The 24,824-nt window shown below is 37.1% G+C and overlaps 1 protein-coding gene across 1 annotated transcript in view; it reads right to left on the reverse strand.

The window, feature by feature from the left end:
* LOC114455739 (tomoregulin-2-like) overlaps nt 1-18,181 on the reverse strand; it is a 108,742-nt gene extending 90,561 nt beyond the window's left edge. Inside the window, exons 1-2 of the mRNA XM_028437139.1 lie at nt 17,605-18,181; nt 3,072-3,181 (exon numbers count right to left, since the gene is read on the reverse strand). Of these exons, the coding sequence (XP_028292940.1) occupies nt 3,072-3,181; nt 17,605-17,779 (285 nt within the window). The 5' untranslated portion in view covers nt 17,780-18,181. The remainder of the gene's footprint in view (nt 1-3,071; nt 3,182-17,604) is intronic.
* Between the last annotated feature and the right edge of the window lie 6,643 nt (nt 18,182-24,824).

Genomic DNA, 24,824 nt, shown 5'->3' on the forward strand with positions numbered 1-24,824 from the left:
TACTGTACCAGTCTCTACTCAGGGGTCTATGATGGACTACTGTACCAGTCTCTACTCAGGGGTCTATGATGGACTACTGTACCAGTCTCTACTCAGGGGTCTCTGAGTCCCTGCTGTTCTGGCTTCAGTTGGTCCCTGAACTGCTACGTGCTAACCACCAGAGCCTGTTTTAGCTTCTCTTCATTGGCTCCTGGTTCGTCTGAGAACTGATTTTAAGATGTCACAGTTTGTTTTTAAGACATTACATGGGTTGGCACCCTCTTATGTTTCTGATCTTTGAATGGTTCACTGAGGTCTGCTGACCAGCTGCTCCTGGTTGTTCTATGGTCTAGACTGAAAACTATAGGAGATGGGACCTTCTCTGTAGTTGGTCCTAGACTTTGAAACACATTACACCTCCTTATCAGGACTGTTGATACTTTTAAAACTTGTTTAAAAACCCATTTATATACTGTGGCTTTTAAACCAGACTGAAAACTGGCATTTTTTAGTTCTTTGTTTGTACATTTTATAACATCTGTACAACACTTTGGTCAATGTCTGTTATTTTGAAATGTGTGACTTGACTTCATTCAGAATTTAAAAGTAACCGTGACATCTAGAACACAGATAATGTCTTTATCAATAGGATAGGAAACAGTGTAAGGTACAGCATGTGATGTGATCATGTCATGTTTGTAATAGAACCCACAACCTAATCTATGTATTAATACTACTGAAGAATCATGGGAGAGTGAAAGAACGACACTAGACATACGGTTTCCTCTCAAGTTTCTAAAAGAAAGGAAAACAACTGAAGTAATCTCCTATAACTACCCTGTGGGTGAACGTTCTGGTGAGAGAACGCTCCAAGAATGTAATCAGATTCCTTTTCTGTGCTGGATAAACAGAGCCATGAGGAATGGTTCTAATGGTTTCCAGCTTTGGTTTGGTGTGATGTCACAAAGTGAGCGCACGTCCGTCAGCTTCAATCATCGGCCCCTCTGGGACTCGTGTTGTGTTGACTTTAAGTAAATCCAACCTGGCAACCAGCAGCCATCGTGTGATGAATAATAGGGAAACGTGTGATTATTAGTCAGTGCAGTGGTGTTGGCTCACAGAGAAAGTGACTCAAGTGTGTGTTTGACTGTGGTTAACGAAGGCAAAGTGAGCGCGAGGCGGATCTAAAGCATGTTGGTGATGAATGGCGTCCATTGATTCCATCTCCTAGTGAAGCTGACTTCCTTTACACAGAGCCTCGTGCTTGTCTCTCTCTATGAACTCTCTCTCTTTGGCTGCGTTTGTGTGCGAGAACATGCGCACATGCTGATGGATTGGACGTGAACAAAAGAAACCCGTCCAAGAAGAGGAATTACACTGCCCCCCCCCCCGGTGGGGGCGACATCATCTCAGAGATGTTTGTGTGAAGTTAATTAGAAGTGAGCGATCGTTTCGATGTGTGAAGGCGAAGGTCACGTTTATGTCGACAAAAAGGCTCAAAGTGAGGGAAACTCCTCACGCTGACCTTCTGCTAACGGAGACGTGTTGTGACCTGGATGCACGGCGGTGGTGCCATCAGTGCCAGATCTCCAGAAGAGGGATGAAGCAGTAATGTCATTTATTTATAAGACTCTGTTAACGTTGGTTCCCAGGGACGAGGAAGGAAAGTGAGATAAAAGCCATCGACCAATGGGGTGTCAGCCTGTAGAGAGGCTGCTAGCGCTGATAACGGATGAGAACATGAGCTCCTGATCCTCATCATTTTATTTATCTGAGGTTAGAAAAAGAAGGTGGAACTGGTTTTTTTTTTTTTTTACAACATTGATGCTCTTTAAATTAGCAAAATAAAGCTACATTTCTCTGATGTCTAAATGTACTTATTAGTAGATCTATGCCTAACAAAACACATTATTTTGTGCCATATCTACTTTACAGTTTTAGAGCCTGTGTTCCTCCATCTTTAAATCATGTGATTGATGATGTCACACGGCTCCACTGCCTGTAAACATCCCATTGTTTTCTATTGGAGTGAAACATTCAGCCTGATTTATAGATCATATAGTAGGTTTTTCAGTCACAATAACTATTTGTGCTGTTTTTCTTTGATCTAAATAATCAGCAAAAGTTAAAGATGTCTATGTAAACCTCTTGTTTACTGAGAGAGAATAAAAACAGTTGTGAGCCAAAAAAAATTCTGTTACCACAGGGGGCGACAGTTCCAACTCTGTGGTTTGGTAGTAGACAATGAAGCAGAGAAGAAGAGCTCTCCCAAGAGACATTTACTCTCCCTTAAACAGTGCGCTGACACGCTCTGGTGGCTGAAGTTAGTGAGTAAATCACGGTCTTTGCATCCCTAATAATATAATAAAAAATAACTGACCTTTTATAAAGGAAACGTAATGTTTCTTTGTGTCATAAATTGGTAGACATAATAAAATATTAAGCAAAAGTCGTGCCTTGGAATTTTTTAATATATATTAAAAGTACTGCAAAATAAAAAAGAATCTAGAAAAAAAAAATGCACAAAAGTACTCTTTACACTTAGATTAAAGCTTGTAACTTATAGAAATTGAGTTTTCAACCCATTTTTTGGGTCCCGACCCACCAGTTGAGGACTGTTACCATCTGTCATTCATACCTGCAGTAACTGTTCAGCACACGCTCTTTTGTACTTTCACGTAGCATTCTAGCTTTAGCATCTGAAGCGCTAGCCTTACAGTTTAACCCAAACGTTCACTGTTCAACTCTTCCAAAGGGACAAAAACTGACGATGACACAATATATCATTATAAACAACTCTGAAACTGCATCAATTCATCCAACAGCAATGTTTACAGGCTTTTATTATGAAATATGACAAAGTTAATGCCATTTTTTCCAGAAGAACCAGTTGTGGTTTCTAAAATCTCCAAATTGACTTTGAAACAACAAAGTTTCCACAAAAACATGAGATTTCTTCTTTTCTTTTGTACTTTATTTTTCCAACCAAAGAGTTTTGAAATGGATCAATACAAACACTGTGTTTACTGTAGCAAAGCTTTTGGCTCTAACTTTATAACTCTACAACTGTAAACGTGACTCTTTGTTCTTACCTTAAAGTCACAGATGCACGTCACCATGTTCCCGATCCGTAGACACTCCCCGTCAAACTTACACGTGTTGGTGTCGCACAGGAACAGGTCAGTGTCACGGTCATCAAAACCTGCAGGAGCAACGAGAGCCAATCAGTGACGAGAACAAAACGCCATAGACCACCTGTATCAAACTCAAGGCCCGGGGGCCAAATCCGGCCATTTAGAGCATCCATTCGGCCCGCAGGAGACAGTAAAAATGACAGAGAAAACATGAATTATTGTGTAAATTACCAAATAATCCAAATGTAGAAATCTCAAATTCACCAATTTAATGACTCTACAATATTTTGCTGATTTACTTTGTTAATATCACATGAATGCAGTCAATTTTAATAGTAAATTGTGGAAAGAACTCTGATTTTTACCACAAATCTTGCAATTTCTCACAAACAATTTCACAAAATTCCTTGAAATTACACAACATTTGGTTACAAAGTCAAGAATTTTTGAAGTGAAGATCCAGCAGGGACTAAAATTCAAAACTCGGGCACAATTGATGATAAGATTCTTTTTCCGAAACCTAAAATCTGCGTCCGGATTGAGATCAAACTGGTCCATATTTGGGTCTGAACTAGAATGAGTTTGACACCTGTCGTAGACGCTTTGATCACACACTGTGCCGTTTTAAAAAGAGCGTAAAAATAATCATGCAGACCTTGTCCTCAGATGTCACCATGATGAAGCACATCTTAAAACGTGCACGAGGAGAAACAAAGAGCATGTTTTTATTTGGTCGTTAAACCAGAGCGAGTCTGTGCTACTGCAGACTGTGTGTGTGTGTGTGTGTGTGTGTGTGTGTGTGTGTGTGTGTGTGTGTGTGTGTGTGTGTTTAGTGATTTGGTGCGTTTTGGCACCACAATTACACCAGGAGTTCTCAACCTTGGGGTCAGGACCACATTTGGGGTCACGAGATGCCTTCAAGAGATTAAGAATATTTGAGCCTATTTTTACAATTTTTCTGCAATTCCACCAAACTCACCATATTTTAACATATTTTCATCACTTTTTCTTGCCATATTTTGCTCCTTTTATTGTATTTTTGCTACATTTCTCCCATTCCACCACTTTTCCACCAAATGTGGACATCAAATTTCACTTTTAACCTCTTTTCATCATATTTCATGATTTATTTTGCCAATTTAAGCACATTCACCATTTGCAATGGCCATTATTTCCAAGTTCAAACAAATTTTAGCAACTTTGAACCAAATTGTTGGTTTTTTTGGTCACTTTGAACCATTTTATTAGTGAATAAAACCAGGATTTCCATCTTTAAGATGACGATCATAATAATAAACGTTCCTGGATAACAGTGGATATTATTCATATAAATAAATAAATGTGGTTATCACAGATTCATAGAACAATGGACCATCATTTTACTGACTTTATGGATGGACCCCAAAAATCTCTCCTTTATTCCCCCTTATAGATGGTCCTGTCTCCACATGACTGTTCTTCAATGTTCATGTCTGTGTTCAACCACCTTCAGCTACAGTGGGGGTCCCCGCTCTCTGGGACCTTTATTTTGAAAAGGTTTGTGAACAACTTTGTCCTGCAGAGGCCGAGCCCACGTCTGATCTGATTCAGGCTGTTAGTGATCTTAAATGACTCCAGCTAAAGCCTCCTGAATCAAATCAGCGAGTCATGTGACCATGAGGCTGTATAGACTGTAGCTTGAGGCTATTAGCTTTACCTGCTCTGATTGCTCACAAAGAGCCGCTCTAAGTGCATGTCAGCGTTGTGCACAGAGCAGATCATCAGGGCAGAGTTATGAAGCTGGGACACATGGATGGTTTCTAGTTCACATGGAGAACACAGTGGGAAGCTGCTCTGTATTCAAAGAGTCCTAATAATCCCTCACTGTAGGTTGGATATGACACAGGACACAAACATTGTCAGTTTGACAAAAATCTCAACCTCCATAAGCGTGTGTTTAAAGTGCTACGACCTCTGATTAATTATTTAAAATTATCCATAATTCATTTCACACAGCGATAGATTTTGATTGGAGTTATTATTGGTAGAATTGCACATATTTGTCACTTTTTCTAGACCACATATACCAAACCCAGCACTTTAGCAGCCGATTCGGGGCGCACAAAGACGTAGAAATGACAGAAAAAACTTGTGATGGCCTCAAGTAAAAGATGTTCAACATTGGCTAGTGGTGAAATAACACAAAGTTTGTGTCCAAAATAAAAACGAAGAAGTCATATAAAGAACTGTTTTATATCCCAATAAAGAGTAACATTTATACTATACATTACAACAGATCAGATGTTTTATTACATTCCCACATACAGTTATGGGCCAACGAAAATAGTTAAAAAGAAGTATTTTGTTCATATTTCCAGAGCGTGTGAGTCTAGAACCAATGCATATCTGACTAATCATTAGTGCTGTGAACAGTCTATGTTCATAGCTCTATACTGATCACATTACAGGGAGCTGAGACATATGCTAAGTAGTTTACTGAACATGTTCCAGACCCAAACACACACTGACTTTGTGACTATTTAGAGGAGCTGACATGTCCACCAGATATATAGGATGTATAGCAGATCTATTTCTATATTCTGAGAGAGTGGGTGGAGCTTATTACTATACCATATTTACCTTTCTATGTGATGGAGTTACAGATGTATTGAAAAAATAAATTCTCCATCTCTCAAAAACTATTTATCCAATCAAACTAAAAATGTACAGTGTGAATATTGAATTAAGACCTACTGTAAGTGTGTGGGTCATTTCATTTGTTGAGATCACATAAAATGAGCCCTAAATTATTCCACAAAATTTCCCCAAATCCAATGAAAAAATGGTCACAAAACCATAGAAAATGTGAGTGAAGATCCTGCAGTAACTGATATCTGTGTCATGATTGGATGTTGTTGGTCCTTTACATACTTTACATATTATCCCTGGAATTGTAAATTGGGACACATTAATGTTGAAATGACTTGTTTTCTCTGCCTATAATCTGGGGCCCACTTAAGGTCAAACTGGTCGTGGTGACACTAAGTGAAAAATGGCATGTTTGATATTTTTGTAAAACATGAATGTGAGGCATTTCTGTGTCATGTTGGGGCAAGATTTTAGATAAAAACCCGGGTCAGATTGATTTTTCCGTCTCAGAAGGTGAATTCCATCTTCTATGGATTTGTTCTGAGGAGCACATGGAAGGCAAACTGGGTAGAGTAACGTTTGGGTAGAAATCTATCTACTCATCGATCTATACGCTTGTTCCAGTTATCCAAAAGCCCTCACACAGAGATACGAGCACGTAACTTTTTGCATCGTTTGTCGTTACCTTTGAACAACCCGACGCTCCGTATTTCCATCTTCTACCTTTAAGTAGAACCAAATATTCTGACTGTTCCCACCTCACCCTCACGCTCAGCATTAAAAGCCTTTTTTCCTCTGCTCTCACTGTGCTCTGCTTTTTTCAACATAAACTAAAAACTTTTCTGTGGAAAAGTTATGAGAAAGCCTGTGGATATATTCGTTTAAGCAACAATGAACATAAAACGGCAGAGATAACGGCATAAGAGCCACCATTTTCTCTGCCTGTTGAGTTTCTAAACACCAGCTTAAAGAGATCCTCCACTCTTTTACAGATGTTCTTATTAGTAGATCTATGTCTAACAAAACACATTATTATGCACAACATTTAGTAGCTTTTTCAGTCAAAATAACAACTTGTGCTGCTTTTGGAAAAGTTAAAGATGTCAATGTAAATCTATTTTGATTACAGAAAAATGATAAAAACAGTTGTGACCTGAAAAAAACATTTGTGACGGCAGAGAAGAAGAGCTCTCCAAAGGGACCTATACTCTCCCTTAAACAGTGCGCTGACGCGCTCTGGTTTATAAAGTTAAGTGAGCAATCACGGACAGTTGAAGACACACAAACCTTGAGAATAAAAGTCCTTATGGGTGGGAGCGCTTCAACAGTCCATGGTTACTTGCTAACTTCAGCCACCAGAGCGGGTCAGCACTAGGGATGGGACTTTTTGTCGACAAAACGACCGACATTCGACACATGCTCCCCTCGACAAAAAAAAATAGAGTGTCGACATGTCGAGGGGGCGGGGCTTGTGGGATTTCCAGATTGCATTTTTATTTTTTCACCTCTCGAATGGAACCTGAAAACACCGGCACCGCGAAGAAGGCAGCTTTCATCGCATCCTTTTTGGATCCACGTCACAAACACCTAAAGTTCACGACCAAGGAGGTTAAGGAAGCTGTGCAAGAAAAGGTTAGAGATCTGTTGTCCGGCCTCCGTGCGGTCTCAGGTGATAGTGCGCGCGTTGATGATGACGAGTCCGGGCCCGCTAAAAGGGCTAAACAGGTGGATGCAATGGTTTCATTCTTCGGAGAGGACTATTTCAAGGGGGACACGGTCACATCTGACCATTCTGAAATAGAACGTTACACAAACGAAGAAGGAATATCACCCAGTCAGGATCCTGCGCTCTGGTGGTCTCTCATTGAGTCCAGATTTAAAAACCTGAGCCGTCTGGCAAAAGCCTACCTCTGCATCCCCGCCACATCTGTGCCGGCGGAAAGAGTGTTTTCAGCCGCAGGACTGGTCGTGAATAGACTCCGCAGTCGCCTTCTACCCAAACATGTAGACATGCTTCTGTTCTTAAACAAAAATTAGGCCGAAATGGTAAGATACCTATATATATTTTATTTTCACTGAGATCTGAGTTGTTGGTGTTAGGCTCCGTCCTTTTCTGTGGTTTAAAAAAAAAATGGGCACGCTGTTTTTCGATTTTAATTGTTGCTTATTTTCACGAGTGATAAACATGTTCATTTAGTTTGTTTTTTTTTATTTGTAAAATAACTTGTTTAGGCTACATGTAGCCTACAAAACTAAATAATAAATGAACTGGCTGTTTTATTTCTGTAAATTCCAAACGGCAAAAGTACGTCTTATGTGTTTGTAAGGCTGTTGAATAAACATCTTAAATTTCTCTCTCTCGTTTTTATTATTACTGCTTTAATGGTCAATATTGGACACTAGAGCCATGTTTTTTAGACTAAAATTAACTAGTACAACAGTATAGATTATTTTCCACCCTCCGCATTGCTGCTGCTCTTTAAAAAAAAGAAAAAAAAAAAAAAGGCCGACAATTCGACAAAAAGTCGACACATGGGCCTCGACAATCGATTTCCCAAATCCCGTGTCGTTCCCATCCCTAGTCAGCACACTGTTTAAGCTAGAGTAAGGCTACGTCTCAATACACACACTAGCGCCCCTCAGTTGCACGCTCCGGGTCAAGGTATTGGCGCGCAGCCTAAAGGTCCAGATAGGAGAGCTCTTCTTCTCTGCTTCATTGTCTACTAACAAACCTCAGAGTTGGAACTGTTGCCCCCTGCGGTCAGAACTGTTTTTATCCTCTTTCTGTAAACTAAAGAGGTTTACATCGACATCTTGAACTTTTCCTGATTATGTAGAGCAAACAAAAGCAGCACAAGTTGTCATTTTGAGTGAAAAGCTGCTAAATGATCTAAAAAGCTGCTAAATGATCTAAAAAGCTGCTAAATGATCTAAAAAGCTGCTAAATGATCTAAAAAGCAGGCTGTAGTCTAATTTTTTAAAGGACATTTCAAAGATTTTAGGCCAAAGTTGTAAAACAGTGGAGGATCCCATTAAACATCACTGACCATTGAGTAAAAACTGTATCATTAATTCAGAAGACACAATTATGGTTAAAAAAGACAGTGACAACATTTGTGAGGAAAATCTAAAAACTGAGAAGAAAACTGTAATTTTTAACAAAACTGCTCAATAAAATCTCACAGTTTATGATTGCATATTCTTAAGGAGGAGAAGTGAAAGAACTGATGAGGACACAAACACTTCCAGTGAAAAAGAAAACATTAAGTGAGGTGATGAAGTAAGATGATGATGACGAGGAGACGAGCCTGGAGTTAAAGTGGAATCAATAGCTGTGGATGAACATCAAAGCCGCTCGCCTTTGATGTCCAAAGAGCAGCAACACATCTTTTTGTTTCTCTAAAGCTCTCTGAGCCTCAAGGTAAACTCATTCACATTCTGAAGAAATGCAGATAAAGCCATTATTTGTATACGAGGCAATGATGAGAAGATTAAAGTTTAAACACAAACTCCAACGCCTGGAACCTAAAATCCATGTTCCTATTCTAGGACACAGCTTCCTCTTCTCAGAGGCCTAAAGAATAAAAAAACCTCCTAAGTGTAACACCTGCAGTTCTTTTCCACTGTGAAAAGCCCTTCTTGGCATGAAAACAGCCAATCAGTGCCTAGAAGAGAAACCCACGGCGACAAAAACCAGTCGTTTGCCAGAACGTAGAGTGAGTGACCATAAAGTGTGAGCGCTATATATACAATCATCAGCCATGGAGAGCCACACACACACGCACACGCACACACACACACACACACACACACACACACACACGCACACGCACACGCACACACACACACACACACACACACACACACACACACACTTTGAAAACAGACGAACCATCAAACAGAGAAACAATCAAACCTGACGTAACTTTACATGTGAATGAGAAACAGATGTAGGACGACAAGATCTATATCCATTAAAAATGCTCTAGATGTAGAGCAGTCATCCTCCTCATTGGTTAGCCCAACTTTGGGGTCACAATACTCTGACAGGGGGTCACCAGATGCCTTCAAGAAACTAAGAATATTTTTCATTTCAGCCCATTTTTGTTTATTTTTACCATTTTTCTGTAACTTCACCAAACTCATCATTATTTTGCTCCTTTTTATGTATTTTTACTACATTTCTCCCATTCCTGACACTTCTACATCACATTTTAATGACTTTTCTACACATTTTTTCCACTTTCCAGACATGTTCAGCACTTATAAACCATTTATATCACTTTTACACCTAATGTCACATATGTTGACCCATTATTGTCACTTTTAACCAATTTTTACGATATTTCAAAATTACTTTTGCCAATTTAACCACATTCATGATTTGTAATGCTTGTTATTTTCCAGTTTAAACTAATTGTTCCAATATTGAAACTTTTAAACCCTTTTTACCAATTTTTCTCTGTTTTTGTCCACTCTAATTTCTAACGTTTAACCAATGTCTGTGGTTTTTAAATTCCTATTTCACCACCTTTTCCACCATTTTTGGTCACTTTGAACCCATTTTATTTCTGATTAAAAGAAGGATTTACATCTTTAAGATGAATATATACTATCTTGTACTTTTTTTTAAATTTTTTTACCTTTTTTAAATAAATGTTACCTATTTGACCCAATGGGTTTGTGTTATGTTACTTTTGTGTATTTGGTTATTTTTGTTTTATTTTCCTTTTCACTTTATGCTTTATAAATCATGCTCTGTAAAATTGTGTCCTTATTTCAGCTACAGTGTGTCGTGTAGTGACCTTAAAGTACACGTACACCCACAGGTTTTTACTTACCTACCACTAGGGGAAAACTCAAAAAATGCCCTGATTATGGACGTCACTGATCTAATCTCAGCCAAAAGCAAAATTCAATTACGATGGCCAGTGTTCAATCCATGGAGGGCAGTCACTCTGACATTTTACATTACATTTAAATACTTAGACTCACATGTGAAGAGTGAGGCTAGGATCAATAAACTACATTAGTTTATACCTGATCATATATGGATTCGGCAGAAAAAAGTGGTTTTAGGCTTGAACTATGCTTTAGAGTCACCCAAATAATACACATAGTGATTTTTACCAAAACAATCAAATCACTGTCCTGTAAGCTACAAACTAGTTCATTACCTTTTAAATATTGTGTCCAAATGTCGCGTAAACGAGGAAAACCAGCTAACAGGAATATGCAGAAGCATTTATCTACACTGTGGGAAAAAAAACTCTTTGGTGAAGCGTATGATTTATTACAGATTTAAGCTTTACCTATAATATTACAGGAGAATATCTAATAACGACACATTCTACAGTTCAGCTTCATGCAATGGTTTTTATAAGATGAATATAAAATCTAAAAGAGAAAGTTTTGGGCTGATTATCAGCGATCAGCGTTTGTGTATTTTAGGAAAGACTTGATAAACACGCAGCACTTGAAGGAAGACAGTTTGATTGCTCTCCCTTCATTAAGATGAAGGATTAAGATTGTTTTTTTTTTTGTTTTTTAATTATAAATGCTGCAGAAGTGAAGCTGAAACCACAAGACAGTTTACTTTAGTGCCTCGACACTCGTCCAATCAGAGGAGTTGTGTGTTCTAAAGAGAACGTGCTCTGAAACAGAGATTCTTTAGTCAAGAGACAGATAACTTTGAGTTTAGAGTTTAGAGCACTTAATGGATAGAAGAAGAAGAAGAAGAAGAAGAAGAAGAAGAAGAAGAAGAAGAAGAAGAAGAAGAAGAAGAAGAAGAAGATGATGATGATGATGAAGAAAGCATTGAAACCACAGCTGGGTTTGTCCTGTTCCACTACCATTGTGAATAGAAGCTCAGATAAGCTTTAGAATCACCGCAGATCATAATTGAATTACAGAAATAAACTGTAATAAAATAAATCCAGTGTAAACTCTAAATAACTAGGTTTACCCTCATTTTAGCACATTTACCATAAACAACAAGTTTAACACATCGCAGCATTAAAAGGATCCTCCACTGTTTTTACAAGTTTGGCCTAAAATCTTTAAAAAGTCTTTATTAGTAGATCTATGTCTAATAAAACACATTATTATGCACTATATTCATTTTATTACCTTTTATAAATAGGTCTACTTTACAGTGTTAGAGCTTGTGTTCCTCCATCTTGAAATCACATGATTGATGATGTCACACGGCCCCACTGCCTATAAACATCTCATTGTTTTCTATTGCAGTGAAACATTTAACCTGAGTTTTAGATCATTTAGTAGATTTTTAGATCATTTAGTAGATTTTTAGATCATTTAGTAGATTTTTCAGTCACAATAACAACTTGTGCTGCTTTTGGTTGATCTGAAAAATCAGGAAAAGTTAAAGATGTTGATGTAAACCTCTTATTTACCAAATGAGGATAAAACAGTTGTGGCCCCAAAAAAACCTATGACCGCAGGTGATTTGGTAGTAAACAATGAAGCAGAGAAGAAGAGCTCTCCAAAGGAACCTTTACTCTCCCTTATACAGTGTGCTGACACGCTCTGGTAGAAGGACTCCCGCCCCTTCTATTCCTGTGACTTCAAATCAATACTAATAAACCAATTATTGTTCTTCAAGCACAAACAGAGCAGAGTTTGTTTGAACTGAAATTATTTAGTTCAGTGGTTCCCAAACTGGGGGACACGCCCCCTACAAAGGGGCACTTCCTTAGTAAAGAGCTTTATTATTGTTTTAAAATATGTCAGTGCAAACTGTGTGGTTTTTATGAGATTTTAAATTGAACAGTGTGTTTTTTTTTCGTCTAAAAACAAACTTCTATGTTGAGGAAATAAAAAAAAATAGGTTTAGTGTTTGGCTCCAATGGCCCCAGGATATTCTTAAGTATTCTTGTATAAAATGTGGTCGTTATAATGCTATATTTAACATTTCTATTATAGGGCTGACCTTCAATTCCTTGTTTATTCCCATTGAAAGTTACTAACTTTAAAAGTAATTCCTGTACTTTTCCAACCCTTCTAACCACACAAGCTACTAAACATGTGCCTCAGTGACGCTCAATCCACTTAAACAAATTCAACACCTTATCAGACAAACGCTACGATTCAGTGAATTCTAAGAAATGCTCAAAACAAACTTCAACCTCTCAAACCCAGACATGTGAGGGACTGGAACTAAAGCCAGTAGGAGATGATTGGACTAAACCAACGGTACTTACAAAGGAACTGATGGTGGAACTTTACTTCATCTAAGGTTGAAGAGGCTCCAATCAGCAGCTCACTGAGTCCAGGTGACCCAAGGACGTCTAACGAGCCACGCCCCCTCATCCTCATTGGCTGGAGTACCTTTGATAGCACTGCATTAGGCCAGGGGTTTTCAACCTTGGGGTCAGGACCCCAATCGGGGTCACAAGACACTGGCAGTGAGTCGCCAGATTCTTTCAAGAAACTAACAATTTAAACCCATTTTTGCTTATTTTTACCCTTTTTCTGCAACTTTTTTCCCACTTTCCAGACATTATCAGCACTTATATACTGTATGTTGACCCGTTACTGTCACCATATTTCATGCTTTTTTTTTGCCAATTTAACCAGATTCACGATTTGTCATGTCCATTATTTGCCAGTTTAAACTAATTGTTCCATTATTGAACCATTTCAGTCCCATTTGATCACTTTTCTATTATTATTAACATCATCATTATCAGTATTATCATAATCATAATCTTTATTTATTTTCACGAGTTTTTCCATGCACCAAATTACAGATCTCACTACTTTGAGGAGATTGACTTAAAACCTGCAAGAATTTAGTTACATTTGCAGAATTTTAGAAAAATAGTGCAAATGAGAAAAAGCTGAGTCTCCACGTGTATCAGGGACATGTTTGAATGTGTACATTTAGATAGACTGAGAAACGTAGAATGTACTCAGTGATTCATGTTTTCTCTCTAACTTTTACTTTACAAACACAATCATTCAACAAAGAGACCAAAATGGATTCTCTGATGGGCCTGATTTGGCCCACAAACCTCGGGTTTGACACACGTGCTCTCTGGAGGATGTTGATATGTGTTGTTTATTCCGTCTAAGAGGTTTCAGAAAACGTAGACTTCCTTCCTGTTCCTGTTCCTGTTCCTGCCTGAGGAAAGAACTGTAGCTAAATAATTAACCAAAACAAGCTGAGGGCTATCAAATATTGATTAGGTGATGTTTATGTGCTAATGATTAGGATGAAGAGCCCAGCACTCACATGTCTGAGAGGAGACATGATGAGACTCTATCTCAAGGGTTCTCAAACTTGGGGTCAGGACTCCATCTAGGGTCGCGAGACACTTGGAGGGGGTCACCAGATGCTAAACTAAGGATATTTTCTGAACAATTTGAGCCTATTTTTGCTTATTTTTACCATTTTTCTGGAACTACACCAAACTCACCAAATCTTAACCTATTTTCATCACTTTTTCTTGCCAAATTTTTGCTCTTTTTAATGTATTTTTGCAACATTTCTCCCATTTCTGACACTTCTACATCACATTTTAATGTCTTTTCTGCACATTTTTTCCACTTTCCAGACATGTTCAGCACTTATAAACCCTTTCCCCCACTTTTATACCTAATGTCACATGTTTTGATCCATTATTGTCACTTTTAACCTCTTTTCACCAGATTACATGATTTTTATTTTTTTTTTGCCAATTTAACATTTGTTATTCCCATTATTTGCCAGTTTAAACTAATTATTCCAATATTGACACTTTCAACCTTTTTTTTTTTCCTTTTTACTACTTCTTCTGTCCATTTTCGCGAACTCTAATTTGGAACCTTGAACCAATTTCTGAGGTTTTCAAAATCCGATTTCACCACCTTTTCCACCATATTTGGTCACTTTTAACCCATTTTATTTCTGATTAAAACACACATTTACAACTTTAAGATGATTATATATTATGGGCCAAATAGCACTGCTCTATATATCTCTCCGTCACACACACACACACACACACACCTGTTTTAAGCAGCGCTGCTGAATAATGAAGGTGCCGTAAATAATAAATAAAGGAGCACACACACACACATACACACACACACATGGCAGTGAGACATCCTCTGTTGACCTCACTCATGCTGGGAGCCAAATGTCTCTGCTTTCTACTTTGCAACAGGTTTAAAAGTGTTCAGCCTTCATCGTGTGTGTGTGTGTGTGTGTGTCACATCTATTTAACACCATAAAAACTAGTGCTGCTAAAAAACGACACAAGGGGCTAAAATAACTTGTTTTATTGAGTGATAAATAACTAAAGTATGTGTGTGTGTGTGTGTGTGTGTGTGTGTGTGTGTGTGTGTGTGTGTGTGTGTGTGTGTGTGTGTGTGAGGAAGTCGTCAATCATCTCCAGTTTTCTGCAGATTCCTTAAATTAGCTCCACCAGATTGAATTTACATATTTCCCACACATCACTATCAAACCACCGTTCAATTATCACATGTTCTTTCCACAGTTATTAGCAGAAAACAAGTATTTCACTTCTTTCCAGAAAAAAAAAAAAAAACGATAAAGGGATGGACGTTGTTTATTGGACTAAACCAAATATTGGTGAAATCCATGTTTTTTTCCACAGTCATGCATTTTTTAAAGCACACAATCAAGTATTTATCTCTGAAATCAGATGAAACCATGCAGTCAGTGGAAGAACTGTGGCCACATAATAAAGACAAACAGAAGAACCATCTTTGTCAGGACAACATTCAACACTTGTTCAAGCACAAGTGAAGCCTCAGTGTGTAGCTCTAAAGCAGCGGCTCTCAACTTTATTTAGGCCGTGATCACCAAAATAAAGAACATTGAAGAACAGTCATGTGGAGACAGGACCATCTATAAGGGGGAATAAAGGGGAGAGATTTTTGGGGTCCATCCATAAAGTCAGTAAAATGATGGTCCATTGTTCTATGAATCTGTGATAACCACATTTATTTATTCATCTGAATAATATCCACTGTTATCCAGGAATGTTTATTATTATTATTATAGTCATCTTAAAGATGGAAATCATGGTTTTAATCACTAATAAAATGGTTCAAAGTGACCAAAAACCACAGAAATTGGTTAAAAGATGCTAATTGTGGCTAATGGAATTTAAACATTTTTGGAAAATTAGTTTGAACTTGGAAATAATGGGCATTGCAAATTGTGAATGTGGTTAAATTGGTAAAAATAAACATAAAAGTTTAAAAGTGACACAATAATGGGTCAACATTTGTGACATTAGGTGTAAAAGTTGTGGAAAGGGTTTATAAGTGCTGAACATGTCTGGAAAGTAAGAAAAATGTGCAAAAAAAGGCATTAACATGTGATGTAGAAGTGTCAGAAATGGGAGAAATGTAGCTAAAATACATTAAAAGGAGAAAAAATATGGCAAGAAAAAGTGATGAAAATAGGTTAAAACATGGTTTATTATTATTATAGTCATCTTAAAGATGGAAATCCTTGTTTTAATCACAAATAAAATTGGTTAAAAGTGACCAAAAACCACAAAAATTGGTTAGAAGTGGCTAATTGTGGGTAATGGAATTTCAAAATGTAGAGAAAATTATTTTAAACTTGCAAATAATGGCCATTACAAATCGTGAATGTGGTTAAATTGGCAAAAATAAACATAAAAGGTTTAAAGTGACAATAATGGGTCAACATTTGTGACATTAGGTGTAAAAGTGGTGGAAATGGTTTATAAGTGCTGAACATGTCTGGAAAGTGGAAAAAATGTGCCTTAAAGTGTCAGAAATGGGAGAAATGTAGCAAAAATATATTAAAAGGAGCAAAAATATGAAAAGAAAAAGTGATGAAAACAGGTTCATTTCAGGTGACTCCATTTTAATTTCAGGCGAACCCACATGGGGTCTCGGCCCCAAGGATGAAAAACACTGATTTACTTCTTCTCACACATTACAAAATAAATAAATAAATAGTATCTCATGCTATTTTGTACTTGTAAAGGTGAAGTTTGTGATTATTGATTTTGTGATATATAGTGATGTATATTGTATTGTGATTTATAAGATGCATTGTGAATTTTTTCATATCGTCGGATTTATGGCAATGTACAGCCCTACATCCAATAGGGAATAAATGATCCTGAATGCTCAGGGATGTTTGGTTTGTGTGTGTATTTTTATTTGCTTTATTCAGATTATTATTTATATTATTATTATTATTATTATTATTATTATTATTATTATTATTATTATTATTGGTCCTCACACAGCTCGTGTCTGCGCTGTGTGAGGACTCAGAGAAGCGGAGCTATTTTAAGGCTCCAGACTTGGACAGGCTGCAGGAGGGGAAATAAATAAATGGCATGAGGCACAGTCGGCTGCTTTCCAACGGAAGGAGAGGCTCTGCAGAACCAATCTGATACTAGTGCTGCTACGAGTGCTCCTGGTTACTACCAGGTTACTACCAGGCTACTACCAGGTTACTACCAGGTTACAACCAGGAGCTGAACCAGAACCTGCATTGGGGTGTGAAGGGTTAAAGTTGGTGCAGGTTCTGGTGTTGACTAGAATAAAAAAGGTGCAGCAGTGAGACTGTGGCGCATCCTGTGCAATGGTCATTATATGTAATGTGTCATGATATCATGCATCAGCATCAGTGCAGAGACAGGATCGCACGCAGCGAGGACGCGCCGTGCGCACCAGAAACGTGAAAAACTTTCACGGACCTCCAGTTTTCCACCGCATGCGTTGCTCCGTATCTGCTGCGGAACCGCTACGGAGCGGATAGTGATAGATGTCCAATAAAAGTCTGCTGCTGCTGCTGCTGCGTAACAGCGACAGTAACATAGTGACAGTGACACGCACTCACCGGAGCAGTTCCATCCGGTGGGCGTCTGGCAGTCGCTGAGTGAGGACGGGAACGCGCGCAGCTGCTCCACAGGTAACGTAGCGAGGAAGGACACGAGCGTGATCCGCAGCCAGCCGCCCGCCGCCGCCGCCCCCGCCCTGTCGCTCCAGCGGCTCCAGCGGCGCAGCGGACCCATGTTTCCTCACAGGCGAGCCGAGACCCACGCGCTCACACGCGCACCGCCGCCGAACATTCCGTGCGCCCCATGAAAAAGCGCAGTGAGCCAAAGGGGTTCCGCCCGATCCACAGAAGGAAGGAAGGCTCCGGGGTACCCGATGAGAGGAGGGGGGGAGGGGGGAGGGATGGAGAAAAGTTGGAAAGGCGAGAGGACTTGGTTGGATGCTGAGGGATGAGCGGGATGAGCGGGAGAGGAAAAGAAACAAGAGAAAAATATGTTGTGATAAAAAAAAAGAAAAAAAAAAAGAAAAAAGCGAGTCAGGAGCCGCAGAAAGTGAGAGAATGAAGAAGTATCCAAAAAAGACCAGAGGAGAGATAGAATCCACAGGGTGAGAGCAGCGCGAGGCAGCCGTTCACTCTCTGTATGTGAGACACTGCGTTCAGTCACAGCATCTCTCTCTCTCTCTCTCTCTCTCTCTCTCTCTCTCTCTCTCTCTCTCTCTCTCTCTCTCTCTCTCTCTGGTCACGTGGAGTTCGGTGAGTGGAGTTAGGGGGCGCCCCTCCCTCAGCTACTGTTAAAATTTAATAGCTCACCTCCCGCTGGATAAATGTTAAATGTAAAATTTAAATGCAAAATCTATATCTAAATGTTAAATCTAAATGTCAAAAAATGTATCTCAATGTTAAATATTAAATAATAAATCTAAATGTAACTGTTATATCTAAATCTAAAATATCAAATATAAATCTAAATGTTGAATGTAAAGGCTTACTTTAAAACCAAAATCAAAAATCTATATGTATATGTTTATTCAAAATCTAAAAACATATGTTCAATCTAAATCTAAATTAATATGTAAAATTTTAATGTTAAATGTAAATGTTAAATATCAATGTAAATGTTACATTTAGAAATGAATGTTAAATATCAATGCTAAATGTTAAATCGAAATCAAATATATATATATATATATATATATATATATATATATATAAATCTGAATCTAAATGCTTAATGTTAAATCCAAATGCAAATGTTGAATCTATATCAAAGTAAAGCACTTTGAGTGTCTATGATAAAGTGCGATATAAAATTCAATGCATTATTATTATTATTATTATTATTATTATTATTATTATTATTATTATTATTTCAATAATAATAATAATAATAATAATAATAATAATAATAAATTTAAATGTTACATTTATATACAGTATAATGCTAAATCTAAATGTTAAATCTATATATCAGGAGTGAAACTAAATATTTACCTAAATCGTCATACACAGTGGAACTTTTGGTTCTAATGATTTTTGGGGCACTTATTTTAAAGTTGTGCATGCTAAAATAAACCACAACATTTAGCAAAAAACCAAGTTTAAGAAAAAAGTATTATATATACGTTTTCTCGTAAAAATATAATGTCAATCTTAAATCTAAATTTTAAATCTGAATCTAAGGCTGGTGGTGAATCTGACCACCTCACAGACTGGAATATAAAAGTACAGATAGCCATCCATCTGTTCGTCTGTCCATCCGTCCGTCCATCCATCCATCCGTTCGTTCGTTCGTCCATCCATCCATCCATCCATACGTTCGTCTGTCCATCTATCTATCCATCCATCCGTCCATCCATCCATCCATCCATCCATCCATCCATTCGTTCGTCTGTCCATCCATCCGTCCATCCATCCATCCATCCATCCATCCATCCATTCGTTCGTTCGTTCGTCCATCCATCTATCTGTCCATCCAGCCATCCATCCATCCATCCATCCATCCATCCATCCATCCATCCATCCATCCATTCGTTCGTCTGTCCATCCATCCATCCATCCATCCATCCATCCATCCATAATTGATCCATTCCCTCCTCTTTGCCTTCAGGCTTTTCCCGGTGAATCTCTCCCTGTTATTATTCATACAGTAGGTGCAGCAGGATGCAGCACCTTATTGACCCTGTATATATAAACCTCTGGGTCAGGAAACCTTCTGATTGTGGGGTCAACTTGTGAGGGGGGTTAGAGGGGTCATACAGCATCATGTGGGGAATAGATTGGAGGCCACGTGGAGCCTTTGTGCAGCAGCATTATTCAGAGTTTCACTGGTTTCACTGTACGATGGAGACACTTTATCACCTGCTTGGTGCAGAAAGTAATCCAGCAAAAGTTGAATTAGAGCAAATAAACAATGTGTTGTGAAGTAGAACATATAGAACTAGAGCTGGGATTAAAACACTTATTTTTTTCTCCAAAAGTTTCAAAGTCAACACCCACAGGCTAAACGTAGCCTGTAATTACATTTACTCTGAATGAGTAAAGATTTTTAACCACAATGTCTATATATATGATCATGTTAAATGGAGACTATATAATATCAACGATAAATCTAAATGTTAATAATAAAATTTAAATCTCAATGTTAGGTTCTAATATAAAACTTTGAATGTTAATTCTAAATTCCAAATGCAAAATATTAAAAAAAAATGTTAATTGAAATCTAAATATTAAATATTGATTCTAAATGTAATTGTTACATTTAAATATAAAACTCTAAATGTTAAATCTAAATCTAAATATTAAATCTAGATGTTAAAAATGTAAATCTTAAATATTAAATCTAAATACAATACAATAGTTACATATCAATATAAAACTATAAATGAGAAATCTAAATCTAAATGTTAAATATTACATCTAAATCGAATTGTTACGTTTAAATATAAAACTATAAATGTTAAATGTAAATCTAAATGTTAAATGTAAGTGTTAAATCGAAGTGTTAAATGTTAAATCTAAATGTTAAATGTAAGCTAAGTGTTAAATATTAAATCTAAATGTTACAGGTTTAACTAAATATTTAGCTATTATGAAAATTCACCATAACTTAAAAAAATTGAATCAGATTTATCTTTTAGATTTAGATTTAATATTTAATTTGTTTTCTTGTAAAAATATGTGACATCTAAATGTTAAATCTAAATCTAAATGTTAGATATGAAATCTAAATGTTAGATGTGAAATCTAAACGTTAAATCTAAATCTAAAAGTTAGATATGAAATCTAAATCTTAGATGTGAAATCTAAATGTTAAATCTAAATGTTAGATGTGAAATCTAAATGTTAGATGTGAAATCTAAATGTTAAATCTAAATCTAAATGTTAGATATGAAATCTAAATGTTAAATGTGAATATTACATTTAACTATAACAGTTAAATCTGAGTGCTAAATGTTAAATCTAAATCATAGAATATGACGCATATACTACTTTATGAGTCCTGTAGATATGTAAGGGCTTCCACTATATTGAAACCGTCTTTGCGTTGTGGTGAAAACCGTGTGATTCCCAACAGATTCCTTTAAAGTGCATGCAGTGTGAGGTGACACCAGCACCAGTGTGTGTGAATCCATGATGGATGTCTCAATAGTTCCATCTCATCAGCTCTAGGGCTGGGCCACGCGACTTTTTCAGCCACTTCATGATTGACCAACGACCAGTTTGTCACATGCACTGTATCACCCTGGCCACAGATGTTCTGAAACATCTGTCTTCCTTATGTGGTCTCACTGGGTCTGGAGCAGAGAACATGCAAACTCTGCTAAAAACCCTCAGAACGAGACAGAACTAATGCAGGGATTCTTTAGTTTGGAGTGAATCCAACATTTATCAGCACATTTGGTGCACATCCTACCATGATGTGACCTCCATTAGTCATTTTAGTAGAGAGGTTCATAACTGTCAGTCCATGTTCTCCTACAACAGGGGTTCTCAATCCTGGGGTCATGAGACACTGGGAGGGGGTTCAAGAAACTAAGAATATTATTATATCATTTTTCTGTAACTACACCAAACTCACCATATTTTAACCTATTTTCATCACTTTTTCTTGCCATATTTTTGCTCTTTTTAATGTATTTTTGCTACATTTCTCCCATTTCTGACACTTCTACATCACATTTCAATGACTTTTCTTCACATTTTCCCACTTTCCAGACATGTTCATTACTTATAAACCAATACCACAACTTTTACACCTAATGTCACATATGTTGACCCATTATTGTCATTTTTAACCTCTTTTCACCATATTTCATGATTATTTTTGCCAGGTTAACCACATTCACCATTTGTCATGCCCATTATTTGCCAGTTTAAGCTAATTGTTGATATTTTTTTCTGCCATTTTTAGCCTTTATTGGCACTTTGAACACTTTTTACCACTTTTGCTGACTCTTATTTGCAATGTTGAATTGAATTCTGTGAAAAGAAGCAAAACTAAGCATGAAATATGGTGAAAAGAGGTTAAAAGTGACAATAATGGGTCAACATAAGTGACAAGATGAGAAAAGTGGTGGAAAGGGTTTATAAGTGCTGAAAATGTCTGGAAAGTAGGAAAAAAGCAGTAAAGTAGCAAAAAATACATTAAAAGGAGTAAAAATATGGCAAGAAAAAGTGATGAAAATAGGTTGAAATATGGGAAGTTTAGTGTAGTTGCAGAAAAATGGTAAAATAAAATAAGCAAAAATGGGCTCATATTGTTAAAAAAAAAATTCTGTTTCTTGAACGCATCTGGCGACCCCTCCCAGTGTCTCGTGACCCAACATGGGGTCCTGACCCCAAGGTTGAGAACCCCTGGTCTAGTCGAGTGCAATCTCTGCGTCATTGCTGAGCTAACATTACTTGGGTATAATTTGATGTATTGAAACACATCCATATTATTTATGTTTAATTGTTTTAAAAATGTCTGGCGATGACAACCACAAACTTTGTTCTTTTTCCTGATTTGTACGTTTATTTTACGCTCTCGTTTTTACCCAAAGATCTGGTATTTATCACGTCACACACCATGAAGGCGTTTCATGGCCGACTTTCCTTCGACTTGATTGCGTTGCTACATATTTTCTCCATCTCTGCGTCATTCATCGGTGCTTTATCCTGATGAAATTCCTGCTCTGCTATCAGCGACGCCCACTCGGGCTTGTTGGGGAGGCGGTTGACCCAAACCCAGCCCCCCCCATAGGCTATAGGCTAATTACATTTCTGACTTTGTGAAACGTACACCGTCTCCAGGGAGCACGCTGGAATAACACTCAGGCCTGTATCGGATAGCTGGTGATTGATTTTTTTACCTCATAATTACTCTGATGTATTAATAAATCATCCATTTTTTTTGTAAATGTGCATTCTGACAGCGTGATGGTGTTTGTTACACTTTGCATAAGTTCAAAGGTCAGAGTGCAGATGATGATGATACGTTATTTAGGAATGACATTTCACTCCTTTCTGTTTGTGCATTAAATAAAGTTTCATCATTTTATCTGTAACATTTGGTCAAACACGGAGGAGAAATAGTCTGAGACGAAGGTCAAAAACACGTGTTTACATTAACATCCTTTAAATGTGTTCAGCTGGGAATCAAGGAAAGTGATATGGGTGAAATTATTGGCTGAGATTTTCCATAAAATGTAAAATAAGTTAATTATTATTTGGGCCATAGTATATAGTCATCTTAAAGATTTAAAACTTTGGTAAAATCAGAAATAGAATTGATTAAAAGTGACCAAAACTGGTGGAAAATGTGGTGAAATGGATTTTAAAAATCACAAAAATTGGTTAAAAGTTGCAAATTAGAGTGGATAAAAACAGACAAAAGTGTCAATATTGGAACAATGAGTTTATGCTGCAAATAATGGGCATGAAATATGGTGAAAAGTGACAATAATGGGTCAACATATGTGACATTAGGTGTAAAAGTGGTGCAAAGGGTTTATAAGTGCTGAACATGTCTTAAAAGTAGAACAAATGTGCAGAAAAGGCATTGAAATGTGATGGAGATGTGTCAGAAATGGGAGAAATGTAGCAAAAATACATTAAAAGGAGCAAAAATATGGAAAGAAAAAGTGATGGAAATAGATTAAAATATGGTAAAAATAAGCAAAAATGGGCAGAAGTTGTTCAGAAAATATTCCTAGATTCTTGAAGTCATCTGGCGACCCCTTCCCAGTGTCACGCGACCCCAAATGGGGTCCTGACCCCAAGGTTGGGAACCTTTGATCTATAGAACTGTTTAATAAAACACGTTAAAACTAAATATGGCACTTTTATTACAAATTTTAAAAAAAACTCTCCACACAATTTACACTGACAAATTATCAGTGAGTGATTTAAATTAGGGCCGGAAGTCGATTAAAAATAAATTACCAATTAATTGCAAATCTGAAAAAATTTAATCGCGATTAATCACGATTAACTCATGAACTCATTTTAAGACCCACAGAACATTTTTTACTATGACTATGTAAAATCTGAAAGTAGATTCTGAAAGAATAAATTCTCTACTTTCATCATTAAAAAAATTATGTTTCTATCGTGTTTCATTTTTCCATAATCAGTAGTTCAATATCAGTCGGTTTCACAGAAAACAACGATTTTTGATCAAGAACCTGAGAAATCAAAAAAAACCAATAACCCAGTCAATCAGAACATTGTCTTTGAGGCTCATGTTTTTAGCTTTAGTAACACCTCAAACATCTGAACATTGGTTTATTTCTATAAAACAACAAATCAACTCTGAGAACAGGCTTTTTATTCAACGATTCACAGTGTTTGTTGTCATTTGCACAATAAAGAAACACCTTTCCTTGTACAATGAGTAGCAGTGTTGTGCTAGTTACTGGAAAAAAGTAACTAGTTACCGTTACTAGTTACTTCATCCACAAAGTAACTCAGTTACTATTTTGATTACTTACACCAAAAAGTAATGCATTACTGGAAAAAGTAACTTTTTGAGTTACTTAGAATTAAAGAATGTATTATTTATTTTGGGTCATTTGTGTCCGTACAGCTTCATATTAGTGCTGTAATAATATAATAATCCACTGTTAATCAACTCCTATAAAACAACCATAAATGATGTGCATATAAAGCACAAAACAGCTGCTCCAAAATTAAAACAGTAATTTTTCAGCCTTAACACAGAAATGTAAAGTAAGCTGTGCATATTCCAGGTGCACATTCTGCTGTTGAAAATGCTTATGAAAATAAATGTGGAAAAACTA

This window comes from Gouania willdenowi, chromosome 21 (assembly GCF_900634775.1).
Source record: "Gouania willdenowi chromosome 21, fGouWil2.1, whole genome shotgun sequence".
NCBI classification, from domain to species: Eukaryota; Metazoa; Chordata; class Actinopteri; order Blenniiformes; family Gobiesocidae; genus Gouania; species Gouania willdenowi.